The following is a 17,028-nucleotide window of genomic DNA, read 5'->3' on the forward strand; positions in this document are numbered from 1 at the left end:
CATTAATACTGATATTCATTCAAAGACTATAATAATTATGTGCAACGAGGCTAAGCCTTGCAAGGAATCTCAACTTAAATAACATAGTAACCTACATGGTAAAACCAACAACCAAAACCTACAGCCCAAACCTAAATGCACACACATGTAAAAAATGTGTGCATGTTTAGAAGGAAACACTTCAGGACATTTAAATAGACAATGATTCTTTTTATCTAGAACTCCAAAACATAGTAAACAAAAGCAAACATGGACAAATCATATTACATCAAACCAGAATGCATCTCTACAGAAAAAAATATGTTTTACTTGGAGCAGAAACTGTAAAGCATTTGTACAGAAAAGAAAATATGTGTTTACTCAGAGTATATTTTTTACTCAGAGTAAAAACTATCTGACATGGATCAGTATCTATAAGTCACTTTAAATTCCTAACTTCCTGCAGAAATAAGCCATCAAATGAAAAATCAGCAAAGGGGATGAATAGATCTTTCCAAAGGAAGACATACAAATGACCCTAAATATGTAAAAAATACTCAACCTTATCAGGCCTTCAGGGAAATATAATAAAAGTACTCTGAGACAGCATTTCATCCCTATTAGAAAAATCTATTATCAACAACAAGTAGTAACAAATGCTAGCCAAGAGATGAGGAAAATGGACACATATACTTTGGGTGGGAGTTAAATTAAAAGTAAGAAAGCAATTAGAGAGAATCTTAAAAAAAACTAAAAATATAATTATCATATGCCAGGCTCTGAATACACACACACATACACACAAACACACGTACAAAGGAAATGTAGTCATCACACCAAAGACATAGTTGGATGCCCATGTTTAGTGCTATAATATATAGCAATCATATACAACAAAAAGTTAAGGGTCTTATGTTAAATAAATTACATGTAAAAAGAAAAGTACCTAAAAATTAAAATTAAAGGCTAACAACACATACTAGTGATTAAGAAAGTTTGGGAGGGCTGGGAAGGTGGCTCAGTGGTAGAGCGATTGCCTTGCATGCTCAAGGCCCTGGGTTCGATTCCTCAGCACCACATAAGCAAAAAGAAAAAAGCCGGAAGTGGCGCTGTGGCTCAAGTGGTAGAGTGCTAGCCTTGAGCTGAAGAGCTGAGGGACAGCGCCCAGGCCCAGAGCTCAGGCCCCACGACCGGACCAAAAAAAAAAGAAAAAGAAAGTTTGGAAGGGTACAAAGAGAGAAGAGTAGATATATATGTATTTGCCAAAAATAAAATTTCCTATTTTTGTTTTGAAAAACAGATAAAAATTGTTAAAGTTTAATCTTTTTAAATATCCATTTTATCAATGAAAAAAGGAAATTCAGCACAGTAAAAATTGCAAGCTCCTCTATAAGCATACAAAGTGCTTTCTTTCATGTGAGACTATTACATTCAGAAAGTATCTGGGAAATAATTCCAAGAATATATTCATAAGTCCTTGCAAGGGAAAAGAAACAATAAATGTCATGGAACAAAATGAAAGAAAGTAATTTCCTCCATCTAATATATAATTTTCATTCTTCATCATACTCTTTTTACTTATTTTTTCAGCCTACTCAGTATTACTGAACGCTCAATTACAAACTCGAGGTAGCATGGTAAGTGGGGAAAACAGTAACACTAATCGTGACTTTTCATCATTTTCTGTACTCCGTCTGAAATCAGCTCATCTGCCCGGTCATGGATCAACCAAATGACTCTGTGGTTTCTGACTTTGTGCTGCTGGGTCTCTCTGATTCTTGGGAAACTAGAGTTTTCCTCATGTTGACGTTCTCCCTGCTCTACTCAGGAATTATTCTGGGAAATCTCTTCATTGTGTTTTTAGTCATTGCTGACTGTCACTTACACTCTCCTATGTATTTCCTGCTGGCCAACCTGTCCTTGAATAATGTGTGGGTTTCTTCCACCACAATTCCCAAGATGATCTCAGATCTTTTAAAAGAATACAAAGTAATTTCTTTCCAAAGCTGTATGACACAGATATGCTTCATCCACATCATGGGAGGAGTGGAGATGGTACTGCTCATAGCCATGGCATTTGACAGATACACAGCCATCTGTAAGCCTCTTCACTACTTAAACATTATGAGCCCTAAAGTATGTGTTTCATTTGTGGTCCTTGGCTGGGTGACAGGAGTGGTCCACGCCATGTCTCAGTTTTCCTTTGTTGTAAACTTGCCCTTTTGTGGTCCTAACAAGATAGACAGCTTCTACTGTGACTTCCCACGGGTTATAAAACTCGCCTGCACAGATAATGCCAAGTTTGAGTTTGTGGTTGCTGCCAACAGTGGCTTCATGAGCATGGGCACCTTCTTCCTGCTGCTCCTGTCCTACGCCTTCATCTTGGTCACCGTGAGGAAACGGTCTGCAGGGGACCTGTCCAAGGCCCTGGTGACCCTCTCAGCTCACATCACCGTGGTCATTCTCTTCTTCACCCCATGCATATTTCTCTATGCATGGCCCTTTCCAACATCATCCATCGACAAATACCTGTTTATTGCTGACTTTGCTCTCACCCCAGCCCTAAATCCTGTCATCTATACATTAAGAAACAAAGACATAAGGGTAGCCGTTCAAAGACTGAGCACACAGCACCATTTTGGCAGATTTTGCTGACAAGATCTGTGCTGGAGCTCTCAGTCCACTGAGCTGTTTTCAGGGAGCCTGCTGCCACACTGGGCCTGCACCTCTCACTGCACTGGTGTCTACTGCTGGGCCTGCATCTCTCGCTCCACTGGTGTCTACTGCTGGGCCTGCACCTCTCACTGCACTGGTGTCTACTGCTGGGCCTGCATCTCTCACTGCACTGGTGTCTACTGCTGGGCCTGTACCTCTCACTGCACTGGTGTCTACTGCTGGGCCTGTACCTCTCACTGCACTGGTGTCTAGTGCTGGGCCTGCACCTCTCACTGCACTGGTGTCTAGTGCTGGGCCTGCATCTCTCGCTCCACTGGTGTCTACTGCTGGGCCGACACCTCTCACTGCACTGGTGTCTACTGCTGGGCCTGCACCTCTCACTGCACTGGTGTCTACTGCTGGGCCTGCACCTCTCACTGCACTGGTGTCTACTGCTCTCAGGCCTCCACTGGTTGGGAGGATGATTTTCCTTTTTTGGAACACTAACCTAGATCACGTGGTGTGATCTAGGGTGACCACTGCGCATATGTCAGGCTGCATGGCAGCTCTTTTTCCCTCCAGTTTTGCTATGCATCTCCGCAGGCCTGCGCGTTGACTAACAGAGACCGACAGGTCAGATGGTTGTACACGCAGGCTGCGGAGCTCTGCTTGGTTTTGTCTCCTCGAAAAAGACACTTGGCGGTGTCTGACTTGGAAGTGACCAACCGGCCTCGCGGAGCTGACCCAGGGGGAGGCCGTCAGGGGGAGGCAGTCTCCAGGACACAGGGGGAGGCCGTCAGGGGGAGGCCGTCTTCAGGACACAGGAGGCCACACCCTGGAGGGCTGTCTTACTGGAGGATGGGGCATCTAGAGTATTCTAGACCTTCGGAGCCAGTCTGTCCCAAAACAGCGCACACTCCGCGCGTGCGGGAAGGGCGTGCAGGGCCGGCCGCACAGCGCACACTCCGCGCGTGCGGGAAGGGCGTGCAGGGCCCCCGGCCGCACAGCGCACACTCCGCGTGCGGGAAGGGCGTGCAGTGCCGGCCGCACAGCGCACACTCCGCGTGCGGGAAGGGCGTGCAGTGCCGGCCGCACAGCGCACACTCCGCGTGCGGGAAGGGCGTGCAGGGCCGGCCGCACAGCGCACACCCCGCGGGCGGGAAGGGCGTGCAGGGCCCCCGGCCGCACAGCGCACACTCCGCGTGCGGGAAGGGCGTGCAGGGCCGGCCGCACAGCGCACACTCCGCGTGCGGGAAGGGCGTGCAGGGCCGGCCGCACAGCGCACACTCCGCGCGTGCGGGAAGGGCGTGCAGGGCCCCCGGCCGCACAGCGCACACCCCGAGCGTGCGGGAAGGGCGTGCAGGGCCGGCCGCACAGCGCACACTCCTTGCGTGCGGGAAGGGCGTGCAGGGCCCCCGGCCGCACAGCGCACACTCCTTGCGTGCGGGAAGGGCGTGCAGGGCCCCCGGCCGCACAGCGCACACTCCGCGCGTGCGGGAAGGGCGTGCAGGGCCGGCCGCACAGCGCACACCCCGCGGTCGGGAAGGGCGTGCAGGGCCCCCGGCCGCACAGCGCACACCCCGAGCGTGCGGGAAGGGCGTGCAGGGCCCCCGGCCGCACAGCGCACACTCCTTGCGTGCGGGAAGGGCGTGCAGGGCCCCCGGCCGCACAGCGCACACTCCGCGTGCGGGAAGGGCGTGCAGGGCCCCCGGCCGCACAGCGCACACTCCGCGCGTGCGGGAAGGGCGTGCAGGGCCGGCCGCACAGCGCACACTCCGCGTGCGGGAAGGGCGTGCAGGGCCGGCCGCACAGCGCACACTCCGAGCGTGCGGGAAGGGCGTGCGCAGACGCCAGGCGGCCCCACCCCGTGTCTCCCAGCCAGCCGCGCCCCAGATCCGCTCCAGTCACTTGAAACACGAAAGGCTTTCAACCACAGAGGGCTGTCCCAGCAGGCGAGTGGGGAAACGGAGGAGAGAAGCGGTGGACGGACCTGCGGGGCTCTGTGCGGGGCTCCGCGCGGCCGCGGGACTCTGCAGACATTACACAGTCGCACCAAACGGAAGGAAGCGCAACTCCGGAACCCGCGCCCCAACTCAGCCCCACCGCACCGCCAGCCGGGACCAGCCCCGCACAGCTCCCGGGAAACCAGGAAACCGCAGCCGCGGCCAAGCCGGCAATGAGCTCTGTGGCCGCCCTGCTGACCGGCCGCCCTGCTGACCGGCCGCCCTGCTGACCGGCCGCCCTGCTGACCAGCCGCCCTGCTGACCGGCGCTGAGCTCTGTGGCCGTCCTGCTGGCCAGCTCTGAGCTCTGTGGCCGTCCTGCTGGCCAGCGCTGAGCTCTGTGGCCGTCCTGCTGGCCAGCTCTGAGCTCTGTGGTCATCCTGCTGGCCAGCTCTGAGCTCTGTGGCCGTCCTGCTGACCGGCCGCCCTGCTGACCGGCCGCCCTGCTGACCGGCGCTGAGCTCTGTGGTCATCCTGCTGACCGGCGCTGAGCTCTGTGGCCGTCCTGCTGACCGGCGCTGAGCTCTGTGGCCGTCCTGCTGACCGGCGCTGAGCTCTGTGGCCGCCCTGCTGACCGGCGCTGAGCTCTGTGGTCATCCTGCTGACCGGCGCTGAGCTCTGTGGCCGTCCTGCTGGCCAGCTCTGAGCTCTGTGGCCGTCCTGCTGGCCGGCGCTGAGCTCTGTGGCCGCCCTGCTGGCCGGCGCTGAGCTCTGTGGTCGTCCTGCTGGCCGGCGCTGAGCTCTGTGGCCGTCCTGCTGGTCGGCGCTGAGCTCCGTGGCCGGCCACCCTGCTGACCGGGCTCCGCGGGGCCAGCTCCCTCCCCGCGGCCGCCGGCTGCTCCAGGCATCCGCAGGCCCCGCAGGCAGCCGCCTCCCACCTCCCCTGCGGCACAGCAGCCGCTGCACCGACCCCACCCGGCCCCCGGCCCGGGACCCCCACGCCCACGGAGGAGGCCCTGCGGCATCCGCAGAGCCACCCACACCCCCACCCGCCAACACGGAGAGCCCGCCAGCTGCACCCTACCCGCACAGCACGGGCGCGTGGCCCAGCACCCACCGCCACAGACCCGCCCGGGACCGGGACCTTGGAGCGCGGGCGGCCTCCCCACCACAGACCCACCCGGGATCAGGACCAGGAGAGCGGGCGGCCTCCCCACCACAGACCCGCCCGGGATCAGGACCGTGCAGCGCGGGCGGCCTCCCCACCACAGACCCGCCCGGGATCAGGACCAGGAGAGCGGGCGGCCTCCCCACCACAGACCCGCCCGGGACCGGGACCGTGGAGCGCGGGCGGCCTCCCCACCACAGACCCGCCCGGGATCAGGACCGTGCAGCGCGGGCGGCCTCCCCACCAGGGCCACCTGCTCCCACCAGCCACAAGGAAAGCGGGCGACAGCACGGCAGGCGAGGCCCCGCCAGGAATCTGCTCTGAGGACTACGGGGACTAAAGCTCCACAAAGAACCCGGAAAAGCGTTCTTCAGTTTTTTGTTCTTGTTTTTTGTTAGTTTTTACCTCTGATCATCTGTTGTTTGTTTTTATTTCTATGTCTTACTTATATGTACTGTGATTTAGGATTTGCTATTCCAATTAAAGCTTCTATTTTTCATTATTATTTTTCCCCACTTTCCAGTTTCCTAATTTGTAAGGTTTTTCTTTTTTTCTGTCTTTTCCTCTCACTCTCCCCTTCTCCTGTCTCTCCACATTACACTACTACTCCATCAGAGCCACCCTCCCTAGTTCTATACACAAAGGAAGGCCTCCTTCTATGTGTGTAAACAATAATGACAGGAGTTAACTTACATTAAGTGACTCTCCAATAATATCTGAATAATCTTTCTGTAATCTCAGAAAGTCTCCCAAATACACTTATATATAATTTTTTCATACCTTCATCGCGATCTCTAAGCTACTCCCTACATAACCTTTCTTCGAATTCTCCTCCACCTCCTCCTACTAAGTACACCCTCCCCTAAGCTGTTCTTACCCCTCTACTGCATTATACCCAAGTCGTCTTCTGAACTTGAACTCCTATCTCTCCAATCCTAACCCCTCACTTCTCCATCTGCACAGCCCATCGATCCCTAATGGTTTATATCTGACCCAACTTACAGCTGGTTCTATATTTGACCACAAAATTGGTTCCATTTGACTATTTTGAGTACAAGGGGCCCGTCTTGTTAACTCTAAGGAGCAGACTACTTATCAGGCAAACCCAGGTTGTCTCAAAAGTTACAACTATACATAATCTCAACTCCAAAGCCTCAATATCCCTCTCCAAGCAAAGAAAAGGAGGGCTAACTAGGAAAACACCTACACTAACTTTGAAACCCTAAGATCTACACATCTACACAACTCCAGGTTGGTCCAAAAACAAGAGACTTTCCTACTGTCATACCAGTGTGGCTCGTCTCCAAAAGGGTAGAACCAACCACAGAAACACAAGGGACATGGCCAACCGACAAACTCCAACACCACCTCCACACAAACAAGCTACAGAGCAGTCCCAGAATAACCTAAAGGATAGTGCTCAAGATAGATTAAAAGCATGCCTGGTAAACCTGCCCGTCCCCGCAGCCCGTTCCGCCCCGAGCGCCTCAGGAGGCCGGGCCGAGGCTCCGGCCCGCGCAGGGAGGCCTCACGGGCCCACCTCCCCTGGGCCCCCAAACGACCGGCGCCGCCAAGCCGGGAGCAAAGCTGCGGCTCCCACCCAAAGCGCCGGCCTGGGAGCGGCCCACGTCCGCGCGGCCCTGAGAGCGCCGGCCTGGGAGGCGGCCCTGAGAGCGCCGGCCTGGGAGCGGCCCACGTCCGCGCGGCCCTGAGAGCGCCGGCCTGGGAGCGGCCCCACGTCCCCGGGCCCCGAGAGCGCCGGCCTGGGAGCGGCCCCACGTCCGCGCGGCCCTGAGAGCGCCGGCCGGGAGGCGGCCCCACGTCCCCGGGCCCTGAGGAGCACCGGCCTGGGAGCGGCCCCACTTCCGCGCGGCCCCACGTCCCCGCGGCCAGCGCGCGTGCGCAGGCGACATCACCAGCTCCCACCGCGCCGCTGGCTCCGGCGGAAGCGCTTCTTCCCGCTCCAACATGAGCTCTTCCCACAATGCCCTGGGTGCCCTGCGCCAATGGGGAGCCAGGGCCGTGGCCGCGGGAGCCACGGACCCATCAGCGCGGCCCGGGGGCGGGACGGGGCCGAGCCCGCCCTATAAAGGCCGCCCGGCCCGCGGGCCTGGTTTCCCGGCGCGCCTTCCGCCCACCGTCCGGAGGACCCGAGGACGGCCCCGGGCACTTCCGCCGGGGCGGGGCGGGGCTGGCGTGACACCCAGTGCCGTGCAGAGCATGTCAGCCGAGGCCTTCACTCACACACTCACACACGCGATAGACGGATACACGATTGATGGAGACGGACGGACAGACAGACACCAAAACTAAAGAAGCCAGGGCTCACGTTGCAGAGCATTTGTCTTGAGCAGAAAGAGCACCGAGATCGTGAGTACAAGACGCAGGACAGCAAAAGAAAAAATACACACAGACACACACTATTACACACACAGAGACAGACACACAGACACACACACAGAATATTATACACACAGACTGTTATACACACACATACATTATACATTATACACATGCAGACACACGCACACATCCGTGTACGACAGACAGCGATGCGTCCTACGAAGTGTGGCTGAGATTGGCCAATCTATGGAATCCGCCTGGGCGCCCACTAACTTAGAAGCAGCTACAGAAAACACACAGTGAAGTATTATTCCGGCATAAAGAAGAATGAAGCTATGCTATCTGCAGGAAAGTTAATGGAAGAACAGAAAATCATGTTGAGCAAAATAAGTCAGTCCCATAAAGACAAACGACACATTTTCACTCAGATGTGGAAGTAGAGCTCAAATAATACAGTAATAATCACTATTAAACACGGTTATAAAAGAGGAACTGACTGGAAGGAGCCAGCAGAATGGGTGAAGGAGAAAGCAGGGAGATGGAGGTGAATATAATTTAAAACAGCATAAAGAAGCCCACTAGAAACAGAAAGACAGGGGAACATGATTGTTAGATGTGTTTGTGACAGTGTCACAGTGGAAACCATGGTACCATCAGTTGACAGGCCTGAAAGGGAAAAATAGCCTTAAAAACAAAGTTTCCGACTTGCCTAAGAAAGTTGTATCACAGACATTTGTAATGATTTGATTCCAGTCTCGTGTTGCAAACTTCACAGAGTCTACCATCTGTAACAGAAAAAAAAAAATTCTGGTTTACACAACATTGTGTGGATCTTAGAGCACTTTATAGAAAACTTTTAACTGTTTTGCCACTGTGGAGACGCATCTTACCCACCTTCACATACGGACATGGGAATTCATCTGGTCACGTACAATGTATGCAGGCAATTATAGCGTATATGCATCATGGAGATGTTCTGGCTTTGAAGGAAGGACACAAGGCTGTTGGGGACATGGGTGGTTGTGGAGATAGTGTGCTAAACAGCCAGAGCCACCCACAGAGGAGGAAAGGATGCACCCTCTCATGGAAAGCAGAGTATTGCTAACGCTGAATGACTAGAAACAGAGAAGGATTCTGACAACCAGGACTAGGCTGGCCAAGGACACAGAGGGAAGTGGTCAGCATGGTGCCCTAAAGACCTTCTGTGCTGTCACAGCACAGAGCAGTGGTCAGTACTGTGTTCTGCAGACCCTCCGTGCTGTAACAACACAGAGCAGTGGTCAGCACTGTGTCCTGCAGACTCTCCGTGCTGGGTCAGCACAGAGCAGTGGTCAGCACTGTGTCCTGCAGACCCTCTGTGCTGGGTCAGCAGTTCTTATTTAAGGTGGAATATTTCCTGTTTATACATTTGCACCACATTTTCTTCTTTGGTCCATCTCTTCCTAGGTAATCAGTAGTTTCCATATCCTGGTTAACGTGAATATGGTTTAAATTAATGAGAGTGTAGATATCGCTTTACAATTCTGATTCCATTTGCTTTGATTTATACCAGTGGTGGGATTTCTGGTTAAGTTTGGTGAGTTATAGTTGAGTTTTTTAAGGATCTTCTGCACCTTTTCCTGACTGCATTTCAGCTCATTATCTGACCACTGTGCCAGGGCTACAGTTTCCCCATGTCTGTGCCAATAATTGCTATTCTTGTGTCTTGCTATTCTTGTCTTCCATAGTCTCTTGAACTTCACTAGGCTAACTTGAACACAGTGCTGAAAAGTGTGCAGTATTACAGGAAGCCTTCAGTGCAGAGAATGTTTTTTTTGTTTTTTTTTTTTACTTTTTTTCACATTTCCATTAGCAACAATTAGTTGTAGAAGGGGATTTCATGGTCACAAGTCCATATATGCAGACACTGTGCCTTGATGAGACTCAGGCCCTGTACAACTCTTCCTCATGTCCCTTGCCAAACCAGTTCCAAGTAACTCTATTGGTCTATTTTCATATATGTTTACTATACTTTTTACAATAGTCATCTTTCTTTGCCCTTTTCATTTGCCTACACACACATTGGTACCCACATAATGCACATGCACTGGTTTACGTTCCAGTCATTCACTCTTTTAATGTGTGCTGCTTGTTAGGCAGGGTTGACCACCGTATTTCATCTGTGTTCACACAGCCTTTTAATCAGGCTGAAGACTTCAGTTACTCTCACTGTCTGCATCTCCCCGAGACCCTGTTATTCACAGCTTTTTGCTACCTTCATTCACAGTAGCAGTGTACCTCAGAAAAAGTTTTAATCTCATGTTCCCTAAGGAATATGGAAACAAAAGTCTTTCCAAACGTGGCCCAATTTAAATGTCTATCTGGAAGCATTCCAGCCTCAGCCATCTTTTCAGAGTATATATACCATGGCGAGATGAAGCCAAGGTTATCCACCTTGCTCACCACAGAAAGGAATTCTGCTGGTAAGTACATCACACACTGTGGGGTTTGCTTGTATACTTCCATCACAATGATGACTTTAAGAATAATGTTTAGTTTTAGTTATTTTTAACATTTTTTTCTGTAGTTCTATATCTATGTTACCATTCTCAATATGTTATGTAGTTGATGTATTTCCCAAAATAGTGAGGATATAACAAACTAATTCTCAGACTTGTAAATCCCATGTAGTAGTTTTATACATACCAACCAACATCCCACAACCTTACAAGTTTTCCATTTCAGAAATGAGGGAATGATTATTATCAGACAGCTAAACTAAGACAAAGAAGGAAATAGAACAGAAAGAAGAAATGAAGAAACAAGGAGGAGGAAATAATAAGGAAACATGGAAGGAAAGAAAAAGAAGCAAGGATAAGGAGAAAAGAAAGAACTAACTAAAAAAGAACTTTTCTGGTTTATAAATAGTACATGAGATCAATTTAAATAACATAGAGAAGAGTTCAAGTATGAATGAACATGGAGAATCTAAGCTATCTCCCATGGCTGACAGACATGAAAGTACCTGTCACGTGTTTTCCATATAAATTATGTGTAAGGGTGAGTCAATGAATAGTAACAAATGGCATCGCTCAGGGTGAGCAAACATTGCTTTTCAGAAATACACTCAGAGGGAAAATTCATAAACAAGTAAATATTACATTTATTTCTAGAAATAAGCTCTTTTGTAGCATAAACATTCTATCTTTAGTAATTTGATGAACAGTTTCTACAGTCTGTAGTAAACTTTGGTTCAATTCAGTCTGCTCAAGCATATCCCTTAGTAATAGATTTATTTCCCAGAATATGTGATAAGATTGGTCATGTATCATTAGATGATTGCCCTATTTTTCACACTGGTAAAAATAAAAAGGTTCCAAATATATTTTGTAGATATTCACTAAAGATATTTATTTCTGATTCTTTATGAAAGAGGTAGAAAGAAGCCTTAGAAAAATTGTTGATAGAGAAAATTTACTGGTGACATTTTAAATTTAACGACCCATTTTCACACCTTTATATATTGTTACATATAAAAATTACTGACTTGCCTTTCTATACTGAAATATTTCCCTTTCTTAGCAATGAGGAACAAAATCCAACCGCAAGAAACACTGGATTTGGGCTGTGGACAATACTCAAGTGGTAGAACACCATTTTAGCAAGCACAAAGCTCTGAGCACAAACCAATTATTGAAAAAAAGCCCACTTCTTTCAAATTCCAGGTTTACAGAAATGCTAGGGCTTCTGTTTGCTTTTGTTCCCACTCGTTGGACCTAAACATTAAGGACTTGTTTCTGTTCCAGCCCTTCTAGTTCACCACGGTCTCTTCCCACCTCAGAACACAGTGTGAGAAATGGAAGAAGCAAACCAGTCGGTGGTGTCTGAGTTTATTTTTCAGGGACTCTGTGACTCCGAGGAGCTGCAGATCTTCCTCCTACTGCCATTTGCTACACTCTACCTGCTGACTGTGGTGGGAAATCTCTTTGTGGTGCTGCTGATCATCGCTGACCACCATCTCCATTCGCCCATGTACTTCCTGTTAGCTAACCTCTCCTTTGTTGACTTCTGCCTCTCCTCAGTAACCACGCCTAAGCTGACCACAGACCTCCTGCAGGAGAACAAGACCATTTCCTTCGGGGGCTGCATGAGCCAGATCCTGGGTGTGCATTTCTTTGGAGGGGCTGAGATGACGATTCTCGTGACCATGGGTTATGACCGTTATGTGGCCATCTGCAAGCCGCTCCACTACTCCAGCATCATGGACAGGCAAAGGTGCATCTGGTTGGTTTGGATAGCGTGGATGATCGGCTTTTTGCATTCTCTAATTCAAATCATTATGATTTGGGGTCTGCCCTTCTGTGGACCCAGAGTAGTGGACAGCTTCTTCTGTGACATTCCCTTGGTCATGAAATTAGCCTGTACAGAAACGGACACTTTGAGAACAGTGATAAATGCTAATAGTGGCATTTATGCAACAACTTGCTTCATTCTCTTGATGATCTCCTACACTTACATAATATTAACTGTCCTCCTTCGTTCTAAAGACGGTGCCTCAAAAGCCCTCTCCACGTGTTCCTCCCACCTGGCTGTGGTGATTCTGTTCTTCGGACCCTGCATCTTCATCTACTTATGGGCAGTGAACATCACCTGGGTGGACAAGTTTCTTGCTGTGTTTTATACAATCATCACACCCGTCCTCAATCCGGCCATCTACACTCTGCGAAATAAAGAGATTAAGAATGCCATCAAGAGACTGTGGACCTGGCTCAAGTGACCCCGCATCTCCCTGTCAAAGGTCAGACTAACCTCAAATACTGTAATCAGAGAAAATGAGGGAGCCAAGAGTACTGATTAATCATCACATGAATCCAAGGCGCAATTGTCAGGTATCTTGTGTAACCAGAAAACCCACTAAGTGTACCTGATTTACCTGTTCTTTTCCCCTGTAAATTGACCTTCAGATGTAAATCTTTCATCTCTGTAAGCTGTAAGTGATCACAGACTTATGATTTGTATGCCTCCATTATAAAAATACGTTCAACTGTCAAATACTTACAATCTTACACCTTACTGAAAATAACTTTAAAAATACCCTTTTGAGTGTATCCAAACAGTATATGACAATAACAAAAACTGAAAGTAATTTCCAACAATTTATTAAAACCTTCCTGTGTTTCCAAAACTATCCAAAGCATTTTATTTAGATTATATATTGGTTACCAAGTCACTCTTAAATAATCAAGTTTTTTCCCATTTCTTTTTTTTTTTTTTCTGTTACTGGGGGTCAAACTACCTTGGGCGCTGACACTTAGTTTTTTTCTAATAGAAATGTGATCTATCACTTGAGCCACAGCTCTACTGGCTTTTTGCTGATTAAATGAATATGAGACTCACAGACCTCAGGTTGACTGCCTGGGCTGGCTTTGGAACACAATCTTCAAATATCACCTTCCTGAAGAGCTAGGATTATAGACAAGAACCATTGGGACCCAGCCAATTCCCATTCTGTATAAGCTATATCCTAGGTCTAACTTAGCTAGAGAGGATACTTGTATATTGAGTGGTCTACATCTGTGTAGAAAACAAAACAAGTGAACCAATTATGTTTTACCCATGTCCTCTACAACATAATTGTTGTAATTTTCAAATTCTAGCACGAGTGCTTATTTTTTATTTTCTTTTGGATTTGTTTGGCAAGGGAGTATTTGGTTTGCTTTGGGGTGTTATTGAAACAAAGTCTCAAGGCCCAGGGCCTTGAGTGTGGAATGTTCATGCTTCCAGGTTCTGGGATTCCAGGCTTGCACCACGATGCCTGGCTTCTTTGGTCTTTTACTGTTAGCCTTTCTGATTACGGAGACACAGGAACACTCTAGGAGGAAGGTGTTCTTGGCCTACTCCTGCTCCATCTTCCTATTCCCAGTACCCTCTAAGCTTTCTTCCTCACGTATCTCCCAAGGAATACCTTACACTTTTGTGCTAACTGTGGCTCCACCAAGTACCGGGACAAACACTGAAATCCACTTTGATTCCTGAGATGCATCAGATAAAAAATTTCTAACAGGAGAGACACGTTTAAAGGGAGTAGCCTTAGCCTGGCATGGATGGCTCACACCTGTCATCCTAGCAACTCAGGAGGCTGAGACCTGAGGATCCTGGTTCAAAGCCAGCCCAGGCAAGACAGTCTGTGAGATTCTCATCTCCAATGAACCACCAAAAAGCTAGAGGGGGAGCTGTGGCTCAAGTGGTAGATCACTGGCTTTGAGCAAAAAGTGCAGGGACAGCATCCAGGCCCTGAGTTAAGGCCCTAGGACTAGAACAAAAAAAGAGTAGACTAAAAAATTAACTAGTGGGCTGGGATGTAGCTCAGTGGCAAAGCGCTTGTCTAGCAAGTGCAGTGTCCCAGGTTCAATTCTCAGGACCAAGAAAGAAAAGACCAAAAAAAAAATACAGGTTAAAAAATTAACTATGCTGGGGCTGGGAAGGTGGCTCAGTGGTAGAGTGCTTGCCTTGCATGCATGAGGACCTCAGCACCACATAAGCAAAAAGAAAAAAGCCAGAAGTGGTGCTGTGGCTCAAGTGGTAGAGCGCTAGCCTTGAGCTGAAGATCTGAGGGAGGGACAGCACCCAGGCCCAGACCCCAGGCCCACAACCAACAAAAAAAAAATGAACTAGCCACACAAACAATAAGCTTTCCTTGGACATGAAGTGATCTTATCTCCTTATAATGATATACAAGTAAGTAAGGAATGGTAAGTGTGCAGAAGCCAATACTATAAAACTAGAAACAAAAACTAGATTGGTTTGAAACCATCGTGTACATTAGGAGGATGGGGATAACATTTATGCCTGGTGGTTCTTGTAGGCGATAGAGATGAAATTATAATAATATTTGAAAAGGAAATATTGGGCTTGAAACAAAGAATGTGAAATATGATACTTGGTAGAGAAAGGATGATACTCCCAGCTCCTCAATGTAGACAAACGCATGAAAACTTGAGGACAACCCTAGCAAAACGTGTGACCTTCATCTCTAAAATAAGTCGGATGTCCTGTAAGGAGTGGGTGCCTGTCGTTTTGGCTCTTCAGGAGATAGTGCTTGGCCAATCATCGCCTGAGGCTGGGCCTGAGGTAAAACACCACACCTATGAAAAGAACTAAGGAAAAATAGGCTAAGGTTTGTCTCAAGTGATAGAGCACCTGCCCAACAAGTATGAAGCTCTGAGTTTGAACCCTGGAATACTAAATGAATATAACTAAATAAATTAATTATGTACAATATCAATATATAAGTCCAAATATTCATGTTTTTAAGCTGTTCTTGCGAGCGTTGGCAAATGTCCACTGATCATAAATTTTGTAATTAATTTCACAATGCTTCTCCTTTCTTATAATTTGCAATTCTAATATAGATAGATTAGTTAACCAAGAAGCAGTGGCTAAAGCCTGTAATCTTAGCTAATTAGGAAGCTGAGATCTGAGGATGTCAGTTCAAAGCCACCCTAAGCAGGAAAGTTCATGAGGCTCTTATCTTCAATTAATTATCAAAAAGCCAGAAGTGGACCTGTGGGTCAAGTAATAGAGTACCAGCCATGAGCAAAAAATTCTCAGAGGCAGCACCCAGGCCCAAAGTTCAAGCCCAGGACTGCCACAGACAAACACACACACACACACACACACACACACACACACACACACTCACACACACAGAGAGAGAAGTAGGTGACTTTAATACCATACTCTCACCAATAAACTGGTTATACCAACAAAATATCAACAAGGGAAATTCTAAACTTCAGAATTAAAGGACACAAAATCAAACGAACTAACAAGTCTACAGAACGTTCTAACCAACAGTCAAAAGAATACATATTGTTCGTAGAAGCCTGAAAACCTTTCTCCAATATAGTGTACATCTTAGGATATAAAGCAAGCCTTCACAAACACATATACACATTGGTGTACGATAGACAGCTATGCATCCTATAAAGTGTGGCTGAGATTGGCCAATCTATAGAATCTGCCTGGGCGCCCACAAACTTAGAAGCAGCTACAGAAAATACACAGTGAAGTATTATTCCGGCATAAAGAAGAATGAAGCTATGCTATCTGCAGGAAAGTTAATGGAAGAACAGAAGATCATGTTGAGCAAAATAAGTCAGTCCCATAAAGACAAACGACACATTTTCACTCAGATGTGGAAGTAGAGCTCAAATAATACAGTAATAATCACTATTAAACACGGTTATAAAAGAGGAACTGACTGGAAGGAGCCAGCAGAATGGGTGAAGGAGAAAGCAGGGAGATGGAGGTGAATATAATTTAAAACAGCATAAAGAAGCCCACTAGAAACAGAAAGAAAGACAGAGGAACATGATTGTTAGATGTGTTTGTGACAGTGTCACAGTGGAAACCATGGTACCATCAGTTGACAGGCCTGAAAGGGAAAAATAGCCTTAAAAACAAAGTTCCCGACTTTCCTAAGAAAGTTGTACCACAGACATTTGTAATGATTTGATTCCAGTCTCGTGTTGCAAACTTCACAGAGTCTACCATTTGTAACAGAAAAAAAAAATTCTGGTTTACACAACTTTGTGTGGATCTTCTGCACCTTTTCCTGACTGTGTTTCAGCTCATTATCTGACCACTGTGCCAGGGCTACAGTTTCCCCATGTCTGTGCCAATAATTGCTATTCTTGTGTCTTGCTATTCTTGTCTTCCATAGTCTCTTGAACTTCACTAGGCTAACTTGAACACAGTGCTGAAAAGTGTGCAGTATTATAGGAAGCCTTCAGTGCAGAGGGTTTTATTTATTATTCATTTGTTGTGTGTGTGTGTGTGTGTGTGTGTGTGTGTGTGCTACTTCTTCAGAAGGTTTAACCATGGTATTCCACACATGCACATACAACCTTTCAATCATATTGATCACTTCCTTTTTCATTTTCCCATCACCTCTCCTCCT

At 48.1% G+C, this 17,028-nt stretch overlaps 2 protein-coding genes across 2 annotated transcripts; both read left to right on the plus strand.

Annotated features, from left to right (window-relative positions):
• The first annotated feature begins 1,698 nt into the window (after positions 1-1,698).
• Positions 1,699-6,513, plus strand: LOC122101991 (olfactory receptor 4F21-like). Its single transcript, XM_042672511.1, has 2 exons — positions 1,699-2,611; positions 6,473-6,513. The coding sequence occupies exons 1-2, from the start codon at positions 1,699-1,701 to the stop codon at positions 6,511-6,513; spliced, it is 954 nt and encodes a 317-aa protein (XP_042528445.1).
• A 5,406-nt stretch (positions 6,514-11,919) lies between these two features.
• On the plus strand, positions 11,920-12,843 carry LOC122101992 (olfactory receptor 4F4-like). The gene has a single exon (XM_042672513.1). The coding sequence runs from the start codon at positions 11,923-11,925 to the stop codon at positions 12,841-12,843; it is 921 nt and encodes a 306-aa protein (XP_042528447.1). The 5' UTR covers positions 11,920-11,922.
• The last annotated feature ends 4,185 nt before the right edge of the window (positions 12,844-17,028 follow it).

Source organism: Dipodomys spectabilis, unplaced genomic scaffold (assembly GCF_019054845.1).
Source record: "Dipodomys spectabilis isolate Male_0828 unplaced genomic scaffold, ASM1905484v1 ptg000714l, whole genome shotgun sequence".
Lineage (NCBI taxonomy): Eukaryota > Metazoa > Chordata > Mammalia > Rodentia > Heteromyidae > Dipodomys > Dipodomys spectabilis.

What these genes read in the sequence shown, in the direction of transcription:
- LOC122101991 (XM_042672511.1), top strand. Translation starts at nt 1,699, where the DNA reads ATGGATCAACCAAATGACTCTGTGGTTTCTGACTTTGTGCTGCTGGGT. An exon ending in TCAAAGACTGAGCACACAGC is followed by an intron (nt 2,612 to 6,472) that starts ACCATTTTGGCA and finishes CTGAATAATCTT; the next exon opens with TCTGTAATCTCAGAAAGTCT.
- LOC122101992 (XM_042672513.1), top strand. Translation starts at nt 11,923, where the DNA reads ATGGAAGAAGCAAACCAGTCGGTGGTGTCTGAGTTTATTTTTCAGGGA.